At 43.0% G+C, this 19,546-nt stretch overlaps 1 protein-coding gene across 1 annotated transcript; it reads left to right on the top strand.

The window, feature by feature from the left end:
• Positions 1-15,239, top strand: xylt2 (xylosyltransferase II). Its single transcript, XM_080043645.1, has 11 exons — positions 1-138; positions 4,336-4,873; positions 5,960-6,135; positions 7,918-8,120; positions 9,084-9,164; positions 9,356-9,572; positions 9,950-10,126; positions 10,599-10,855; positions 10,970-11,165; positions 11,543-11,876; positions 12,246-15,239. Exons 1-11 carry the CDS (start codon positions 7-9, stop codon positions 12,566-12,568), a joined length of 2,634 nt encoding a protein of 877 aa, XP_079899771.1. The 5' UTR covers positions 1-6; the 3' UTR covers positions 12,569-15,239.
• The last annotated feature ends 4,307 nt before the right edge of the window (positions 15,240-19,546 follow it).

Raw genomic sequence — 19,546 nt, 5'->3', positions numbered from 1 at the left:
GAAAAAATGGTGGCCAGCGCTCGGGTGCAGAAGCTCCTCCGCCGATACAAACTAGCCATTGCCGCCGCATTAACTATCCTCCTGGTCCAGGGGCTGGTGGTATGGAGTCTGCGAAGTCTGGAGGAAGGCGAGGCAGAGGTATGCAACAGTCCGTCAGCTTACATCCCGGCTCGGCTTTCCCTATTCAGTGGTTTAAATTGTAGAGCTAGCCTGTTAGCGCGGTGCATAGCTCGCGCTGTGTTGATATGGTACAGTAGGCTGACGCTAGCTAAAAGTGAGTAGTGGTAAGTGAACAGGAGCTGCCCCTGAAACATTTTACTACAACCGGACCTGCCGTGCTGTTTTTATCTGTCTGTCACTGACGAATACAGTTCACTACACACCGTGTGACATGTTGGTAACCATGACATTACTGACAGTAGTCGTTGTGTGTGACAGTTTTTTAAGTTGTTCGAGTAGCGGATGGTCACAACATTTCATTTGGAGTCACCGGTGCTGGTGTTAAGGAAAATGTGACGATGGGCAGATCGACTTAACACTTCAGCAACCCCCATTTCACCATGACAGAGTTAGAGGATGTCTGTGAAGTGATGCAACTTGTGGGGAACATGTGAAAGGACTCCGCTGAAAGTGTGAGCTCAGCTGGATCGTGTCATAACTTTCCCGAGGTATTCGACGTCTGATTTATTATTAGATATATTTCATTACACTGATATCTATCCACCCGAGGCTTATGTATCTCCCTGACCGTCACTGAGCCCTTTTGAATCAAACCAAGACACCCAGACAGGGAGCCATATCCAAGGGGATAAAGAAGAAGAGCAGACTGCCCTCCCCCCATACTGTATGCCTCTCAAACAGTTCATTTGAACATCGGCCAGGCAAGTCCACCGTGGGAAGCTTGTCCCCCTCGCGCACACCTGGCTGGAGGCAGGTTAGGGGAGCTGTTAACAGATGTGACCCGTAGAGGACTGTAGAAGAGAACCACAGGAATGTTAGCTGAAACTTGAGGTGCTGCTGTGTCTCTTATCTCTCCTGACTTGATAGGCGTGTGGATAGCGTGCTATACTCATGCAGCTAAATGGGCAGGTGGAGGGAATAAGATTGACCCAGGGGAAAAAAGGAGGGATCAGACAGAAAGACAAAGAAGTAGAATGATTCACTTAACTGTATGCTAAAGCACAGAGTTAATTTTCTCAGTAGGTGTCTGTTTCGTTGCAGCCTAAATGAAGTGATCCGTTTCTTCTGGATACACTTTGAGGCTGACTAATTTTTGATTTATTTCACCTTTATTTATACAGGCAAGTCATTAGGAACACATTCTTATTTACAATGTTGTTGGCCTGACAAGCGACATCAGCCACTTAGGAAGGGAAGGAGGGCTAAGACACAAATAAACAACTTAAATACCAAATTAGAATTTGCAATGAGAAGACAGACAGCGATCAACAAGTTTATTAAGCGAGAAACCACAAACGTCTTGTTGAGGGAACTAGGATGTAGAAAGGGGAAACGTTGCCATTCATTGTACCAATGCAATCGCAACGCTCCTTTTGACTTCCATCACCTGCTGTTTGCATTATGAGCCTCCTCCAGGCATTCTGTTATTTCCATCAGGTGAATTCAGGCCTAAACATGCTGCAGCAAAGGTACAGACACAGGAATGTATGGAGGGGATTGTGGTTACCTGTCGCCCCTGCAGGACTGTGAAGGAGCACACGTATGCACAAATCTACAATCTTAACACAACTAGGCACTGGCTGCATTCCAATACCCATATTTTCCTGCTATTTAGTATGGTAGAAAAAGATTTTGGATGACCTTGTACATGTGGTCCAATGCAAAACAACATACCTTTTTATGGTCAGTTTCAGTATGAAGAGTAGTAAAAACAAAGAATATGCGATGATGCGGAACGCAAAGACTGCCTCTGTCACTTTTTATTGATTGATTCCGATTGCTAATGGAGTTCCTCATTGCTTGTTTAAAGTTGAAAGGTGGACCGGTTTATCCATCGTGAACTCTAGCTTCAGAAACGCGATACCAGCCGCTGCTTAGAACACAGCTCACCCTGACATGCAGCCACGTTGGCAGACCTCTATGCAAATGTCACTACATGTTGGACTCACGTTACAGCCGTAGTATGCCTTTTCAATCATCTCCTCTTCACCTCTAAGCAGTGGGATGTTGTGCAGAAGAGGGAACGGGTCATGAGGACACACGAAGAAATCTGTCATCTTTGCTTCTCCCCTGCGCTCTCCCACAGAGCTGAGTTCTTGCTGCTGCTGTTTCCCACTTCAGCAGATGGCGACGCTGATATGGTTTCGCTCAGCTTTTAATTGGAAAGTAAAGAGGGGCCGCCCGGCTCGCCTTTTGAATCAGTACGTTCTTTTTGACAACGATGGCGCTAATTAAAAGCTGTGAAAAGGAGCGATAAGAAAAAATGGAAACTTCTCCTTTGGTGCAAGAACCCTCAGTCTTGATGAGGAAAAAGTCAGAAGTGTCTTTTGTCAAGCTGACAAAAAGGCACTAAGTGTTTATCAATTTTGCAGCCATGAGCCGGAATAGAAGGGAATAAATTCACTTTCGCTGTTTAACTATCTATTCTGAGAATTCTTCTAAAATTTAACAGGACTTAGTTGTTGAGAAGATACTTTTTTTTATCATGATTAATAATAATTAAAATAAATAGAAATATGAACCAAACTCTTAACTGTGATCTCCTGTGCTACTGCAATTTGCCTTTGAACCAAATTCAGAGTAGAATCAAAACTCAGTCCGCATTTACTACAAGAAATGTGTTAAGAGAGGTGAAGCTGTGTGAATCGGGTGTAATCCTTTAAAAGTGGAGTCAGCGATTCAGAACGCTGATGCAAAATTAATTTGTCAAAATCAGTGAATATCTCCTCACTATCCGCTAAGACCGCTATCTGTCCGTACTGTGGGCGCTGAAGAAAAAATCCAGTGTTAAACATACTGTACGTGTTACATATTGTAAACGGGCATTTAACCCTTCAAAGGAACCAGGGTTTTGTTCTTGTTAAGGCAACATTAAGGACCTCGTGTTTCTGCCATAAGCTGGAAATAACCAGGTTCATCAACTCCAGTTCAGTGGCAGAGGCCAGCACTGCAGTGACTGGTATACAAGTTACAGCCAGTCTCTACAATGCCTCTTACTGTAATGGCTTGAGAGTGCATTGGGCAATCAGTAGCTGACTGTTCTGTGTTGGTCTGAAATTGCTTTACTGTCAGTATATTATTATTATCCTCTTCTATTCTCATCGTCTGCAGGCTGTCGGCGTGTCATTGTGCTGTCACATAGCCTGACAGGCAGAGAGTTCTCAGCCCACTCACTCCTCCTCTTTCCCAAACTTGAGCACATTTTGACAGGCTTTTTTTTGGTGCAAGCTGTGACTGTGATGCTGGCTGGCTATAGCATTTGCAGAAATGGCTTAAGGTCTGTTTTTTTTTCTTCATAGAAAGCCTCCATTTTTGGAGGTACGATTTGTGCTCCAGAAAGACATATTCTCTCCATCCTTTTGCATTGAAATTATATTATACTCATGGGACATTGAAACTGTTGGGAGCCAGATTAGTGATGGTTGTGTCGTGTCCAACACTAGGTCCTGACGTCATTACTGTGATATGTTGAAAAGACAAACCTAGCTTTTATTTATATTATGTGGCATTATGTAGTGTGTGTGTGTGTGTGTGTGTGTGTGTGTGTGTGTGTGTGTGTGTGTGTGTGTGTGTGTGTGTGTGTGTGTGTGTGTGTGTGTGTGTGTGTGTGTGTGTGTGTGTGTGTGTGTGTGTGTGTGTGTGTGTGTGTGTGTGTGTACGCATGCTTTCTGCTAGAGGGTGCAGGCAGAGGTTTTTTGAGGTCTCTACAGTGAATCACTGGATACATTATGTGTCTGTGTCCCCTCTCCAGAACTGTGCTTTTTGAAGATTAGCTCCACAACAGGCAGTGGCTCAGCCAAAGAAAATCCAGATCAGCTCAAATTGAAAAAAGCAAAACCAAAGAGTAAACACATCCTTCCCTCTGGGTTTGTTTTGGCTGTTGTCTTGGTCGCCGTCTTTGTTTACCTTATGTCACTCTTGGATTGGGAATCAACGCCTCGTTTGTCCAAATGTTTGCACCAAATGACTGGCAGCAAATCTGGGATAATGATGAATAGATACATTCATTTTATGAATGCATTTCCCCAAGCAGTTTGATTTTTCTTTTTTTTCTCTCTTTTTTTTCTACTGCCATTTTCTTTTTGTTAGATTTGTTACCATGTTATGTCAATTCAAATGTAACATCCCTATCTCTCTCTGTCTCTCTCTCCTCAGAGGAAAACACGGCGGTCTAACAAGCTGCCCGACAACAACAGCCATGACCCCAAGAGAGACCCGGCCACGTGGGACAGACAGCGCTCGCTGCCTGGGCGGAACAAGGGAAGATGGAGCCCCAAGCTGGAGAGGACCGGGGGCACGGCCTCCAGCGCCCTGAGGAGAGGGACCAGCCGCAGGGAGGAGAAGCCCAACGTCAGGCTTCCACCGACTGGAGGCGCAATGAACGGCGGCCTGGTTCTCCTCAACGAGCCGTCCAGCAGCCGTAACTTCAGCATGGAGGGGCCGGCCAAGCTGTCTGCTGCTGCTGCTGCTGCCGCCGTACAGGGCGAGCCGGGCAGCGTGGATGGGGCGGCGCACCAACCGGCCTCCAGCAGCGACTTTGTGCCCAAGTGTGACATCATGGGCAAGGACGCGCTGTCGGCCCTGCACCGCGCCAGCTCCCAGCAGTGCAGGCAGGAGATCGCCAACATCGTGTGTCAGCATCAGGCCGGCCAGCTCATGCCCGACGCACTGCCTCAGTTCTGCCCCCAGCTCGGTGAGTGGAGTGGAGAGACCCTTTAACATGAGCATAGATTTACAGGGAGGATACTTTAAAAGCCTCTGGAAAAACCTGGTCTAAAATAGTAAAAGGTGAAAAAAATTTAAATAAAAAAAAATCAGTCTGATATCAAAGTTGGGTTTCTCAATAGGCTTTTACAAAAATAGTATTGAAAACAAATGTTCACAAATATTAATGTAATGTTTTTTTTTACTGTCTAGACCATTTGACAGGACTCTGTGGGAGTGGCTGTATCAAACGATCTCTATGGCAGCAGTCATTGTTCGGGGCAGAGAACTGTTGTGATTGGTTCTAAATACTTATTTTGCATTTGCAAACACGTATCCTGAAACAAGCGCAAAACAGACAACTATGATGCTTGTATTTACGAGCATCGGGATGTACGTGACGCATCCCGGATTCCCTACAGCTGACTGAGTGGCCGACCAATCCTCCCTTTTAATGGCCCATCGCAATATTCTTCTACTTCTTTTAGCAAACAGATACAAGGGGGGTATTTCTTAAACATTTTCCATCTGTGTTTTGGCGGTTGGTTCAGTTAAAAGTACAACAACTGCTCGTAATTTCTGCTTTGCTACTTGGCTCCTTTGTATGACGACCCCGCCCATGTTCAGGAGGTACTATTTGCAGTGGAAAACGACCCGTGCTGCTACCAAACCAAGTTGAGTTAAGTCGAGTTGAGTCGAGTAGAGCTACATGTGCGGTGGAAAAGCGCCATAACTCCACAAATTACATAGTTAGAAAGGATTTTGTGGATTTGGGTTTACGGAGGTTACAGTATAACCTGCAAGAGATCTTTTTGGAAGTCAATTGGATTTGTTCTAGTAAAATACCAAAAACACAACATCTAATCCAGAGGGATCCATGTGTAAAAAACTATACTGCACAACTGTAGTGTAGTGCAACGGTTTGTCCAATGGTTTGTTTGTGCATTCCAGTGAACACACTTGGCTGCACTCTTGTACTTGTGTGTGTGTGTGTGGAAAGCTTTGTTGTTTTAGCACAATAACCAAGGCCAAGAGTTGAGTGAGTCCTTGATGTCTCTCTCTCTCTCTGTTCCAGGTGTATCATATCAGGTCCAGGCCGCTGGCGAGCTGGGCAACAGCCTGTCTAAAGTGGAGAACCCCGTCAGAGTGGTCTTTGTTCTGATGGTCCACGGCAGAGCTGTACGGCAGCTCAAGCGTCTCATCAAAGCCATATATCACCGAGACCATTATTACTACATCCACGTGGACAAGGTTAGTGGCTTTGGCTGCCATACATTCTCTGTTACAAGCACATGACGGCATCACACTTGTCTTTGGCTAGCATCATTCTGCATGGATCATCATGACAGAAATATCCAAATAATTCATTATTGTACTTGTACTAACCGGGAAATTGTTCTGCTGGCGAATCGATACTGCATTCCAGTATTGTTTTTATTATTGCTTAGGCTCAACATTGAAGAGTATAGCTCTGTGCGCACACTGCGCAGTAGGGATAATAGAAGTAAGAAAATGTATTTAGGGCCATATAAAAACGGATTTACATCAGGAATCCATATACTAATAAAAAACACGGGCATTTGACTTCAAAGGGGGGGGGAAACACATGAAAAAAAATACAAAATTTTACCCAAAAGTTGTAGGCTAAAGCTTCAACTTATTATACCAATTATTAATTTAGACACTACTATTTTATGAACCAAAACAATAAACTATTCTTACTCCAAAAGAAAATTCTGAAATCTGAAATTCTAAAATGTAAATTCCAAACAAAAACAATCAAACAAGATTTGTTGAACACCACATTTTTATTTATTTAAAATGAACCTACACATTTTTAATTCCATGAAAAAAAAAAAAAAGGTGAACCTTTCTTTTTTTGTTGGATGTTATTTACATGTTCTTTATGTATTAGTCCTTGGTGCTCGCTACGCTGTGCTCACAAATGCTTCTACGGGTTCGGTCGTCTTGAATTATGGAGGGTTAAATTTATCCCACGGGTCTCGCACTGTGGTAAAGGGGATTAGCCTGGATAGAGTCAAGTCTTAAGGAAAAGTCTGCTCTCTCTTGTGCAGTTGGAAAGCAGGGGACAAATATATAAATACAGGTGTTTTACTTGTTTTTTTAGTTTAATGAATTCCCAAATAATAGGGGCGCCAAAAATGTCTTTATGCATGAAAAACACAGAGATAGCTGACCGAGGATACTGTGGCAGACACTTCAGGTGTGCTTTATAGTGCAGACGGCAGAGGAGCAGGTGCCTGTTGTCAGTGCACCTGTGTAGCCGGAAAAAGGTGGTGGGGTCCCGGCCGAGTTGCTCTGTTCTGCTGCCAGGAGACGGTGGGGGGGAGGGAGGGAGGGAGGGTGAATGAGACAGTCAAGCCAACCTCATCTATCTCTGAGGCAAAAAAGCCTGTTTGAAAGATGAGGCTGTAAAACAAGGCGGGTTGTACTGGAATCAGTCCACCAGCTCCTCTGCACTCCATCACCCATCCTTGTATTTTTTATACTGCGACGACTGAGTTTCTGAGTCACTCTGTTGCCGTTCCCCTTCATGAGCACAAACATATGATCCACAGATTGTACTAAAGATGGTACTGAATGTCCACTTTGAATGTAAATACAATTGCTGACCATTTGTGCTCCACTGAACACAATTGGACTTTGTGTTCCTAAACAATTGATTTCAATAGTGTCTTTTTCTTTTAAACTACCCGGTTATCACTTCAGAACCTTTTTATTAGCTGTGTTTATTTGGAAATGTTCTGCCTGTTATTAAGTTGTTCATTCAGAACTCAGCTCAAATGTTGATTTAAAAAGGACTTTTGAATGGTCACACGTACTCACTCACTCGTAGCTTTATCTCTCTTGCCACTTTAAATGTCTCTGCTGGAAGCTTGAAAGATGCTTCTTAAAGTGTCAAACACAAACTGCGCATTGCAAGATACTCAAGCAGGGATCAAAGTTTAGGAGGGAATAGAAGGAAGACACTTTTAACTAATCTGGACCCTCTCTGCCTTTGAAATTCTCCAGCGATCCAACTACTTGCATCGTGAGGTGCTGCAGATAGCCCAGCTGTACCCAAACATACGAGCCATGCCATGGCGGATGGTGACCATCTGGGGCGGAGCCAGCCTACTGAAGGCCTACCTACGCAGCATGCAGGACCTGCTCTCCATGCTCGACTGGAAGTGGGACTATTTCATCAATCTCAGTGCAACAGATTTCCCCACCAGGTTAGTCACCAGAATAACGCCAAATATTATTATGATCATTATTATTATTCCACTTCTTTTGTCGCACAGCAGCAGATTTTTCAACCTTTAACATGAAGTTAGAAGGTCCTTTCCAGTGTAAAATACAGTGCAAATACTGGTGATTATATCTTGATTGTCCTTTTCATTGCTGGCCTCATTTTTCAATGACGCATAGAGGTTTTATTCCCATGCTGACCTACAGTGACATACACAAATCACATTTACAGCAAAATTATTAACTAGAAGCCAAAGCATTGAAGAGTAGTCTGGTAGCAGCAGCATAAAATGGATTTCTTTGGTCAGTGAATCACAGAGCTGGCAGTAAATAGTTCTCTCCCTAACCGATTAAGTTTTTCTGGGCCCACTCCAATTTGAACTTCTATCGAAGCAGATGCTGGACTAAAAACCATCTCAGCTTGGATTGTTTGTGTTTGTGTAAACAGAATCTCGTCAAAGTAGCTCATAGTTCAGTCATGTATATTATCAGCATTTTATTTCCAAAGAATTGTATTGAAAATTAGGGCGTAATTGCGTTATTGCTTTCCATGGCGCCTTCATGGGCCTTTTTCATACAAAGTAACAATGGTAAACAACTCTAAAATAGTATATCCTTTACTAGGCTGGGCATCACTTCTATTACTGGAGCGTTTTGTCAGTACACTTGCATCAACAAGGTAAACAAGGAGCACAGCACTTTTGTTTTGTGAGCATGACTGTCTCACAAAGAGCACAGGATGAATTTGTAAAACCATTCCCAGGGCAGTTAAGACTCTGGCTTAGATGAGCTGGATATTCTAAGCGCAGCTTTTGCGATTTTCTTATCACGTTGAATGAAATTAATTTTGATTTTAAAATTGATTAAACATTAATCAAAAATCCCTTTCTTTCTCTATCTTACCCTTCTTCTTTTCATTGCTAAACTGAACCCCCTCCCTCCTGCAGGACCAACGATGAACTGGTGTCCTTCCTGTCGCAGCAAAGAGACAAGAACTTCCTCAAGTCCCACGGCAGAGAGAATGCCCGGTGAGTAGCTTTTAATCATTTAATCCAAACTTTTTCTTTTGTCTTTCCCCCCCACACTTTAAATTGAAGTGATACTAACACATATTTTGACAAACATCAATCAGCATCTCAGACAAAATGCTTTGGTTTGATCATTTCTTACTGAATGGTACAAACCGCACCACAATCTGAAACCGTGCTTTGTGTCGAAGGTTTATCAAGAAGCAGGGCCTCGACCGTCTCTTCCACGAGTGTGACAACCACATGTGGCGCCTGGGCGAACGCAACATCCCAGAAGGCCTTGAGGTCTCCGGCGGCTCCGATTGGTTCTCCCTCACCCGCCGCTTCGTGCAATACGTCATGGACTCGCAGGATGAGCTGGTGAAGGGGCTGAAGCAGTTCTATACCTACGCTCTTCTCCCCGCTGAGGTAAGTAAGCCTTAGGAGCACTGTTTATCAGATATACTAAGTCTGTCTCATGCTCGCCCCTCCACTGCCAAGTCAGAATAGCATAGTAGCAGCCGAGATATATGAGACGTGTCGTACTTTAGTGTGCAGCAGAGGTGCCAGATGAGGGGTGGGCTTCACTAGAATTTATCAGACTGTTTTGGTTTAATGTCTCAAGAGGAGCCGCAGTTGTTCGTTCCCTGTTGTTTGGAGCTACAGAGGAGTGACCTTTTCACTGTTTAGACATGTGTCTGACAGTTTACAGACGCGTTTCTCTCACACTTAACTACACAGCTTTTGTTATATTGCACTTGCACACCAAAGAAGCAGGAATGATGTATTTACTCTTTCCTCCCCAGTCCTTCTTCCATACGGTGCTCGGGAACAGTCACATGTGTGACACTCTGGTGGACAACAACCTGCGCGTCACCAACTGGAACCGTAAGCTGGGCTGTAAATGCCAGTACAAGCACATTGTGGACTGGTGCGGCTGCTCCCCCAACGATTTCAAACCGCAAGACCTCATCCGCATCCAGGTGAGTTAGCTGCAGGACAGGCTAGCTTTTTGTTCCCAAGGCTCTCATGTCAGCTGGCAGGTTCCCGAAATGGTTTTAAAAAACATTGAATCTAAAATCTCCAAATAAGGCCTTAAAAGTATTGAATTTCACCTTCAAAGTATTGAACTTCCTTTACAAAGGTCTTACATGTTTCGATGCCTTTCTTGATTTTGATATTAAGGGTATTCACACACTTCACAAAGCTGTTGTTACGGTTTATCGATGTGATTTTACAATTAATCTTTATTAAAAGTACCTTAAAATGCGTCACAATTTCAATTATATCCTTCCTACTTTTGTCAGTGTGGCCTTGACGTTTTCATTAAATTTCATTTTAGATGGCATTAGAAATGTATAAAAGAAGTCTTCAATTTAACTAGGAGCCCCCTCGGGCTAGTTTTGTTCAAAGGCTTATTTCTGTTATTTTTGCTAATTTTTTCCCAAACCACAGCAATTGACCCGTCCGACATTCTTCGCCCGCAAGTTTGAATCCTCAGTTAACCAGGAGGCCATAGACATCCTGGACACTCATCTGTACGGCCAGTATGCTCCGGGCACCGTGGCTCTCAAAGCGTACTGGGAGAGCCTGTTTGAACAGTCTGATGGTGTGGGCTCACTCAGCGACGTCGCTCTCACCGCTTACACTTCTTTCTTTCGTCTGGGCATCAAGAATCTGGGGACGACTCAGAGCAACTTGGAGGCCTGCAGGTCAGCACGCGCTTTTTAACACATGTACATCTTTGCTGAATAGAAATAACCACATCATTTCATCTCTTATGTTTTAATATAAACAGTATATATACATTTTTTCACCCATTGCAGGTTGGAACCAGTAGGCTTCCCTCTATCAGTTCACGTGTACTTTTACGACGACCATTTCCAAGGCTACCTGGTGCGTCAGGAAGTGCAATCTGTGGCTTCAAAGGTCAGGGAGACGCTGGAGGTTTGGGCCGTGCCCCAAACATCGCTTGTACTCGAGTCAAACCTCAAGGATTTTGAAAGGCTGAAGAATCTGGAAGTAAGCGTGCTCCTTGTTTTAAAGAACAGCAATCTTCATTATCTTGGAAGTGTACGTCCCATGCAAACTTTAAAGTTAAGTTAACTTTAAGAAAAACTGCCGTACATGGAGATTTTCATCCAGATATGAAAAAATGGGGAAGGTTTTATCGAGGCTAGATCGTACCAAAACTGAACGTTGAAGTTTGATTGTTAGTATAGGGAGGAGAGATAGTGCCCTGACGTGCTTACGTAATCTCTCACCTTGCACTCAAATAAGATATGAAAATAAAGATATGCAAGTGTTAAAACAGGAGACTTGAATTTTGTCACGTAACCCATTATTATTTCACGATGCAGCAGACTGTGATTCCCCCTTTTGTCTTGCTCCCCCGGCAGATCGGCACAGAGTGGGATCCCAAAGAAAGAATCTTCCGTAACTTTGGCGGGGTTATCGGCCCTTTGAATGAACCACTGGCGGTGCAGAAGTGGGCCCGCGGTCCCAACCTCACGGCCACCATTGTGTGGATCGACCCGGCTCTGGTGGTGGCGGCGTCTTATGACATCACGGTGGACGTGGATGCAGAGTACACCCAGTACAAACCCCCACTGCAGCGCCCCCTACGGCCCGGGACCTGGACGGTACGGGTGTTGAAACAGTGGGAGCGCGTGGCCGAGGTCCGCTTTCTGGTCATGCCCTTAACCTTTAAAAACAAGGAGCCACTGCACAAAGGTGAGACCTAGTTTCAGAGCATTAGATTTTCATTATTTCGGTTAAAACATTGAGAAACATATTCTAGCCTTACGTTTGTTCCTCAAAATAGTTGTGTTGTGATTTATGCTGATAGAATAATTCAATACAAATAAGTACATTAAAGGGGGAGGGCACTCGTGGTGTAGTGGTTTCATTTTTGTAAACTAACTGCAGGCTCTGAAAAAGCAAATCCAAATCCCCCTCCTCTGAAACTGCATAGTGCACCTTTTAACATGTGATAACTCATCTGTGAAGTTTTGTCTCATCTTTTAAAAATAATCTAATTTCACCCTTTTCAATTTTTTTCTTTGTGTCTGCAAAAAAAAAATCTAAATGTGCCGCTTGCAGAGGAGGACAGCTGGCTCCATTCGGGCCCTCCAGGGAACCTGTACCTGGAGCAGAGCTTCCAGCAGCTGAGCTCGGTGCTCAAGCTGCTGCCCCAGGAGCCAGCTATGCAGGAGGCGCAGTGGAAGGCCCAGCTGGAGGGGCAGCCCCTGGAGGCCTGGGTGGACAGCAGTGTCACTAACTTCTGGGTCATGGGTCACATATGCTCCACACAGACTTCATCCTGCCCCGCTGTGAGACTTTGCTCCAAAACCTCCTGGAGCTCTCTATCCCCGGACCCCAAGTCTGAACTGGGCCCGGTTAAAAGCGACGGCCGCATTAGGTAGCCCCTTTTATAAAGAGTGGAGAAGACTGTAAACTTCAGCACATAACACAGAAAAAAAAGAGCTGCACTGGAGAGCTCTTTTTAAGAAAACCTGTGTGTGTGTGTGTGTGTGAACCCAGATATATGGTCTCAGAGCTCAAGGGCACATAAACAACAAGAAGACTTCCTCCCAGCACTGAGGAGTCCAGTAAAGTGGGTAACACAGACTTGAATCAATGAGGAGGGATATGACCGCAGGAGATTTTTGCACATAGAAGTTTTGCAAGCACAGACACTTGTGTGGCATTGTTTCCTGAACAGTTCCACGAATGCCATACTTATTGTTATTTTTTGCTGGGGTACAGGTTTTCAGTCTGGGTCTGTCAGGGGTAAAATAACTCTGTATGGGCACACAGGTGTCAGACTTTCCTCTTGCTGTGAAAGCACCAGGAAGCAGGCTCCTTTGCTGTGTGTTCTATCTTCATTTCAAGGCAGAGTGGTGGAACCTGGGAATCAAATCATTGTGCTTATTTTGAAGCATAAATATGTAAGCATACGGAGCAGACGGATGAAGTGCACTTTACTGTAAGACTATAATGTTACACAGAGGTCACTTGGTTACAGTGTGACGACGAGTAGAAGTTTAAAAAGTCATGGGGAAGGTGGCATCACTTGTCTTTCCTTTTTCAATAGAATCTTAAGGTAAAAACTGCACAGACAAATCACTAAATACTCTAACCTGTGTTAGGGTCATAGAATGAGAAAAGAGACTGTGGGTTTGTAAGTTTAGTCTTATTTTATTTTAATTGTTTATAGTGTCATTTACAAATGTGATTCTTTTTTTATGTCTTTGTTTTGTCTGTTAGTTCCCTGAAAAGGATGTCAAGGGTTGACGTCCATTGTTGCAAAAAAAATGAAGCCACTCTCTTCAGTTTTTTTCTTTTTCAAAGGAAGTGCCTAGACAGCTGCAGCATCATGGCCGCTGATAGTATAGTTATGTTTCATAATTCCTGTGAAATGGATGACGGATAATTGTCAACTCAAATCATCAAGGGACTCCACCTGCCTAAGAGAGAGCGTTTATACGGTTAAAACATCCGGAACTAGTGAGGAAGAAGCCCCTTTAGTTAAGGTGGATTTGGCTCTTTGGCTCCAGAATTCATCACTACAGACAACCTAATAGGTTGAAGAATAGATTGGTGAAGCACATTTATTTACTTTCTTGTTGAGAGTTAAATGAGATGATGGCACCAGCAATTTCTGTTTTTTTGGTAAAAATCAAGCTTCTTAGCTAATTTAGCTTAGCTTAAAGACTTAAAACAGAGCTAAACCACTAGCCAGGCTTCAAAGGTTATAAAACCAACCTATAATCACCTCTACAGCTCACTTGCTTTTTTGACAACAAAATGGGAAAATACTATTATTTGCCATTTTATAGATGGTCATTTGAAAGACTATTTACTGGTTATTTACTTACTGGAGTTTCTGCTGGTTGCCTGGCTAAGGAATAACAATAATCCGACACAGCACATAGATATATTGTTCTGACAGTTTTTCTACAGATAAACAAGCGATATTTAACATGTTAATGAAAGTGGTATAGATCTTTAAATCTGGCGAACTCTCGACAAGACAGCTATTAAGCGTGATTTCGCAAAGTGTCCAGCTTTTTCTTCTAAATGCGAGAATTGTAAACTGTAATCTCGGTTAGACACGATATGCTTTACCCCACGTGTACTAGTTCATGTGCAGTATTATTGCTATGTTTGCCTGACAGGTGGGTTATTGCTCACGTTTCATTTCCCAAGGGTGCATTTCATTTCAACTGTTAAGTACGCCAACCAAAAATGTAATCAGTACACTGTTTTTTGTGTTGTTTTTAATTGTATTAAGAGAGTCTAAGATGCCTTTTATTTAGAGGTGAAGATGAATTGTTTACTACGGGATAAAACACCCACAGGTTTGCAGTGAATGCCTTTTCAGAGGAGAGTGAAAGCCTGTGTCTTAGTTTGCAATTTTTTTTCTTTTACTTAGTTTTATGTTCTTCTATAATAGTTGGCCACCTTTTTTATGAGGTTTCAAGTGACCTTGTTTACCCTGCATAGCACAGTTGCTTCAGTGAAGCCCTGGTTTTATTGATAACAAAGTGGGTAATGGGCGTAACAGATGTTATTTTTATATTCCGTTTAAAAGGAAGTGTGTGTATGTTGTCCGTTCATCTCCAGTGCTCTGTTAAAACTGTTAAAGCAAAAACTGCTGTCTACCTAGGCTGTCTTTTACTGTCCCATATTTTCATTGTCGTTTACAGTAGATCTGTTTTAGTTTTTTGGTTTTGTAGACCTGATATGAGCGGGGACCTTCAGCCTGTCCCTGTTTGCCTCTGGGAAAGCTCAAAGGGATAGTCATCCTGAATAATGACAATAAAACTAAAACTCTTGAATGACTGCTTTCATGCTCTCATCTTTAACATAATCTACAATATTGCGGCATAAAGGTAATCACTATTTGTTTGTTTGTTATTTTTTATATTCAACTATGTCAAAGCCACTTTTTGACTGTTTTCACCTGGTCCATCCTTTAGGTTTCCCCTTTAAATCTGATGTTTATGAGGAGAGGAAGGCGCTCTCCATGGTGCTGAACACTTCTTGTCATTTCCTTGTAGCAATTTCACTTCATAAATACTATAAACTACCCCCCCTTGTTTTTTTTGTCTCGTAACCTGTACTCTTCCATATATATATTTAGTCACTTGAATTGTTGTGCCTGCCTAACCACAGGTATTTTGCCCAGGAAGTAAACAGGAGGCATGCGAGGGAAAGGGGGGAAGGGGGGTTGACCATGCGGGGGGGCGCGACAGGAAAAGACAACGCGGATAAAACTGAAGGAGAGGAAGTTTACATGCTTAGTTTGTTTAGGTTAAAGCAGAAGCAGACGGGATGGATGGCACCGGGGATACATACGGAAGGCAGGAGCAGCGGAGTCTGGTTACCCCGGACAGCGCCTACAACTCGGAGGATGGACACACCCCCACATCCCACACCTTTCCTTATAATGAAGCCCTGACGCACAAGGTGAGAACTTCTGCTTCAACAAGTTATATATGTAAAGGATTAAATATGAACAATAAGTGTTCCATATTCATTAAAAAAGACGATAATATGGAAAGAAAAAGTCCCATGAATGAAATGTGTAAAAAGTTAGCCAACAATTTTTATTTTTTTAAAGATTAAAATTTTTCACTGTTGATTTCTTAATGCCTTATAAGCGGAGTACTGCTTATTGTATTGCTTATTCATGTTTTTATTTCATATTGAAAAACAAACTGGTTCCCCAACCTTTTGGCAGAGCAGATCAAAGTGATTTTAACTTCTCATAATGTCAGGGGTCCATTTTGGGAACTTCACATGTAGCCTATATTAAAAACAAATGCATTTCTGAATCCCACTTTCAAAGTAAACCTCGGTAAATGTTTTTTTAAACATATGTTCCTTCATTTCTTTTAGAATAGTAAACCCGTTTTTACAGGTTATCTTTATTATGATGTGTTTCTCTACAGAGATGGGGGAGAGTCTAGGAAATTCTTTATCATCACATTTAAATCCCCATCTGAATTAGCTTCACTGTTATCTACTCTACTGTTATCTTCACACCATGTGGAGAGATACGCGCACAGATTTATCTGGTGAGAGCTCAATCCTGATCTCAATTTTTTATTTATTTCTTAAATACAGTAAAGATACAGACTTCTGCATATACACTGTTTTAACCCTGAAGCTATTTTGATGTTTCTGATCCCTTCATAATCTTCAAAACCCTCAATAACTCTGCTGTTCGGTATTAGTGAAATGAGAACTGCATTGTGTGTGTTTATGTGCCTCAAACAATCTCCTCCGCATCTTGCACGCTCAAATATGTGCCAAATCGGCCTATCAGTTTTTTAAGAACCCAACAAACTTATAAGCGCTAGAAAAAGCCCTCTCAAGGAGAAATAAGACATTTCTTTAAGGACACACTGTGATAAACAAACACGTACCCTTTGTGAGACAAGAGCAAGGTTCTCTTGCAAAACGTCCCGGCTCAATTATTATTCTTAATGTGAAGGCTGAGTAGTGAAGTAATCAGCGTTTAAAAGACGTCTGCTGAATAAGTCACCTTCTGGTGGGGAAAGATAAGAGCCAAGGCACTGCTTGTTCTCTCTCTCTGGTAGAGACTGTTCATGTTCAAGACAAGCCCGACATGTTCTTAAATGACTATTTGCGTTTGGATTAATTTATATTGAAATAATGTGCAGCTGAGTGAGGGCCTGTAATTCATCCCGAAACTGTGAACAAACTAGGCTAAACATTATGGGCAGGTATACTTTACATGTTTGCATACCCTAGGAAAAGTACCAAACAATTTGAAATACTGGCAAATACATGTTATTTTAGGTGCACGCTTCTGTGATGTTAGTACCGGTAGGCCTAATCAACTGGCCATCATGATTTCCCTAACAATAGGTACTTGATTTGATTTGAGTAGATTTTTTTTTATCTTGAACAATCAACATACTAAAAAAGAAGAAAAAAAGGGGGGGGGATCACAGATAACAAAATTAAACACAAAGCAGGGAGAAGGAGCAGGCAGAAGCTCAACACTTATAAATTCCTGTCCTATACTTCTGCTGGACTCAGTGGACACTAACATACTGCATACGAGTCGCGTCATGGTAACTATCTCATCACGATACATCTCTGGGGCAGGCGTGCTTGATGTACCCTAACAACTCGGAGACATCTCACGTTGCCATGGAGATGCACTTAGCATCTCAACATCTGGCATAGGGCCCCTAAATACAGCACACACACTCTCCATAAATGCACTTATCTCCTTTGTGCCTCCTAGCTTTTGTGTGTCCTGACTTTTCAAAAATGTCCTCACTTCTCTGTTCAAAAACTCTAGGTCCTCACAAAGATTGATGTACAAGTACACACACACACACATTTCCTATGTGCCTCCTGGAGATAAACTGCCGTCTCGCCCCCCAGCCCCCACCCCTCCACCCCTGTGCGACGCTGCAGCTCTTTTCCTCTGTTCCCGGCAGCATCTGTCCTGAGAATGTTTTTTAAGCGCCAGCATCAAAATTTGATGAGGGAGGCATGAAATAGTAATTTGTTGATTTCACACCTGGCTGGCTAAACACTGCAAAACGTCCCCCTTCAACCAAGTGAATCATCCACACACAGCAGCTCGCCTCTGGTCGCCATCTTCTGGACCTGAGGGCCAATCTGTGCTTGTACGTACCCACTCATGCCCTGGAGGTACGTCTGTAGTCCAGCTCCGAAGACAAGTCTGACTGCTGGTTAATCAAAAACAAAAGGACGCCGTCCTATATAAAGATTATTTATATGCTGCAGGCTTCGTTTGAAAAGGTCACCGTCTGCCTTCTGATTTCCTGAAGCTTTCAATCGGGAATTGCAGTAAAAATGTTGCTTTAAAGGTGCACTATGTAACTTTGGGTGTCTGTGTCAGATAAGTTACATTGTTTCTACATTCTCATTACTGAATAAAGAAACTTTCCTCAGAATTGAATCCCTTAAGTTATTCTTTCACTGTTTTTGTTTACTAGCCTGGAAATCCAGACCCACATCTAGAAGGATATAGGGTCGGACCACGATCAATAGACCATCCCAAGGGGTGGCACCTACACGGGCATTTCAAATACCACTGCAAGCAATAGGATAGCACTACGACCAATCAGAGCAATGAACAAGGTGACGTATTAAGCCCTGTTCATTTAACTGTTTAAATTAAACTTTTGCCGTGGTCGGTTGGCAAAACAGGAAATTCTTCTTTCTTGCTATTGAAAGATTTGAGTGCCGTCTTCCTAATCGTTAAGTTTCAAGCCCAAAGCCATTTCAAACTCAAACAACGTATCCGCATCCATCTTTGTTGTGTCCTAGCACAGCTTTGACGGCGCACGAACAGCACTGTCATCATCCGGTTACGTCCGCTCCACCCCAGAGCACCATACATAGTGCTCTGGCCCGCCCATATCAGACAAAACGATTTGATTGGTAAGTCAGAATTTTCCAACATAGTTAATGAGCTTCAATGGATCTGTCCAGACCAACATTCTGAGCAAATTTAAATTTGCCAGCGGCAGGTCTGGACTTCCAGGCTAGTTGTTTACAGCATCAGGGTCCACAGTGTTCTTCACATATATTATTATAAACAACCTATTCTAGTCTTATGTTTAGTTCCAGGTTCCTCTAAATAATGTTGTTTTGATTCCTGATAGAATTATGCAATCCTAAGAATTACATGTAGAGTTAATACAGTATGTTTTGTTAACTGACTACCAGCTGTGCTAACGTAAACAAATCCCTCTCCCCTAAAAACTGCTTAATGCAACTTTTTTAATTGAACTTTTTGAGATGGCTGAATCTTCAAAGAGAGTCCTGCAAACACCCAGAACCAGGAAGAAAGAAAGTCCCTGGATTTCCGTCCTGTATATATCTTCTCAAACTTTCGTGACCTTTTGAAATGTGCAGAACTTGTGGATGCGGGTGATTTAGAGTGTCATGCTGTTCAGTATGTTGGCTCTTTGAGAGTGCAGATGAGAGGCAGGCAGCAGGGCCGCCAGCCTGCAGGAGCAAAGGAGGAGGAGGAGGGTGATGAATGTCAACAGGCTGGAATAGCTCCCAATGAGACGATAACCATGGCGACTGGCCTGATTGATGCCTATAAGTCCGGCACTGAAGTGTCCGTTCAGCCGATGCCTGCTGGGGTGACGCATGACCCTCTGCAACGAGAGCTGATGGTTATCACACCACCATGTGATATCTGTGTTTTTTATGTGTGTGAGCTATGATGTTGTGTTTCGGTGAGCAGTGGAGAAGGAACAAACACCCAGACTTTTCGCTGAAGTAAAAAGTATCAACAAAAATACTGAATCGTGTTACAAGTTGATGTTCTGCAAGTATGATCAGCTAAATGCAGTTGAAGTATCAAGTGTGAA

Source organism: Ammodytes marinus, assembly GCF_949987685.1.
Source record: "Ammodytes marinus genome assembly, chromosome: 16".
In the NCBI taxonomy this organism is placed as follows: Eukaryota; Metazoa; Chordata; class Actinopteri; order Uranoscopiformes; family Ammodytidae; genus Ammodytes; species Ammodytes marinus.
Note: the sequence above shows the minus strand (reverse complement) of the source record. Positions and strands in the feature narration are given on the sequence as shown.

What these genes read in the sequence shown, in the direction of transcription:
- xylt2 (XM_080043645.1), top strand. Translation starts at nt 7, where the DNA reads ATGGTGGCCAGCGCTCGGGTGCAGAAGCTCCTCCGCCGATACAAACTA. An exon ending in TCAGTTCTGCCCCCAGCTCG is followed by an intron (nt 4,874 to 5,959) that starts GTGAGTGGAGTG and finishes TCTCTGTTCCAG; the next exon opens with GTGTATCATATCAGGTCCAG. An exon ending in CACGGCAGAGAGAATGCCCG is followed by an intron (nt 9,165 to 9,355) that starts GTGAGTAGCTTT and finishes TTTGTGTCGAAG; the next exon opens with GTTTATCAAGAAGCAGGGCC.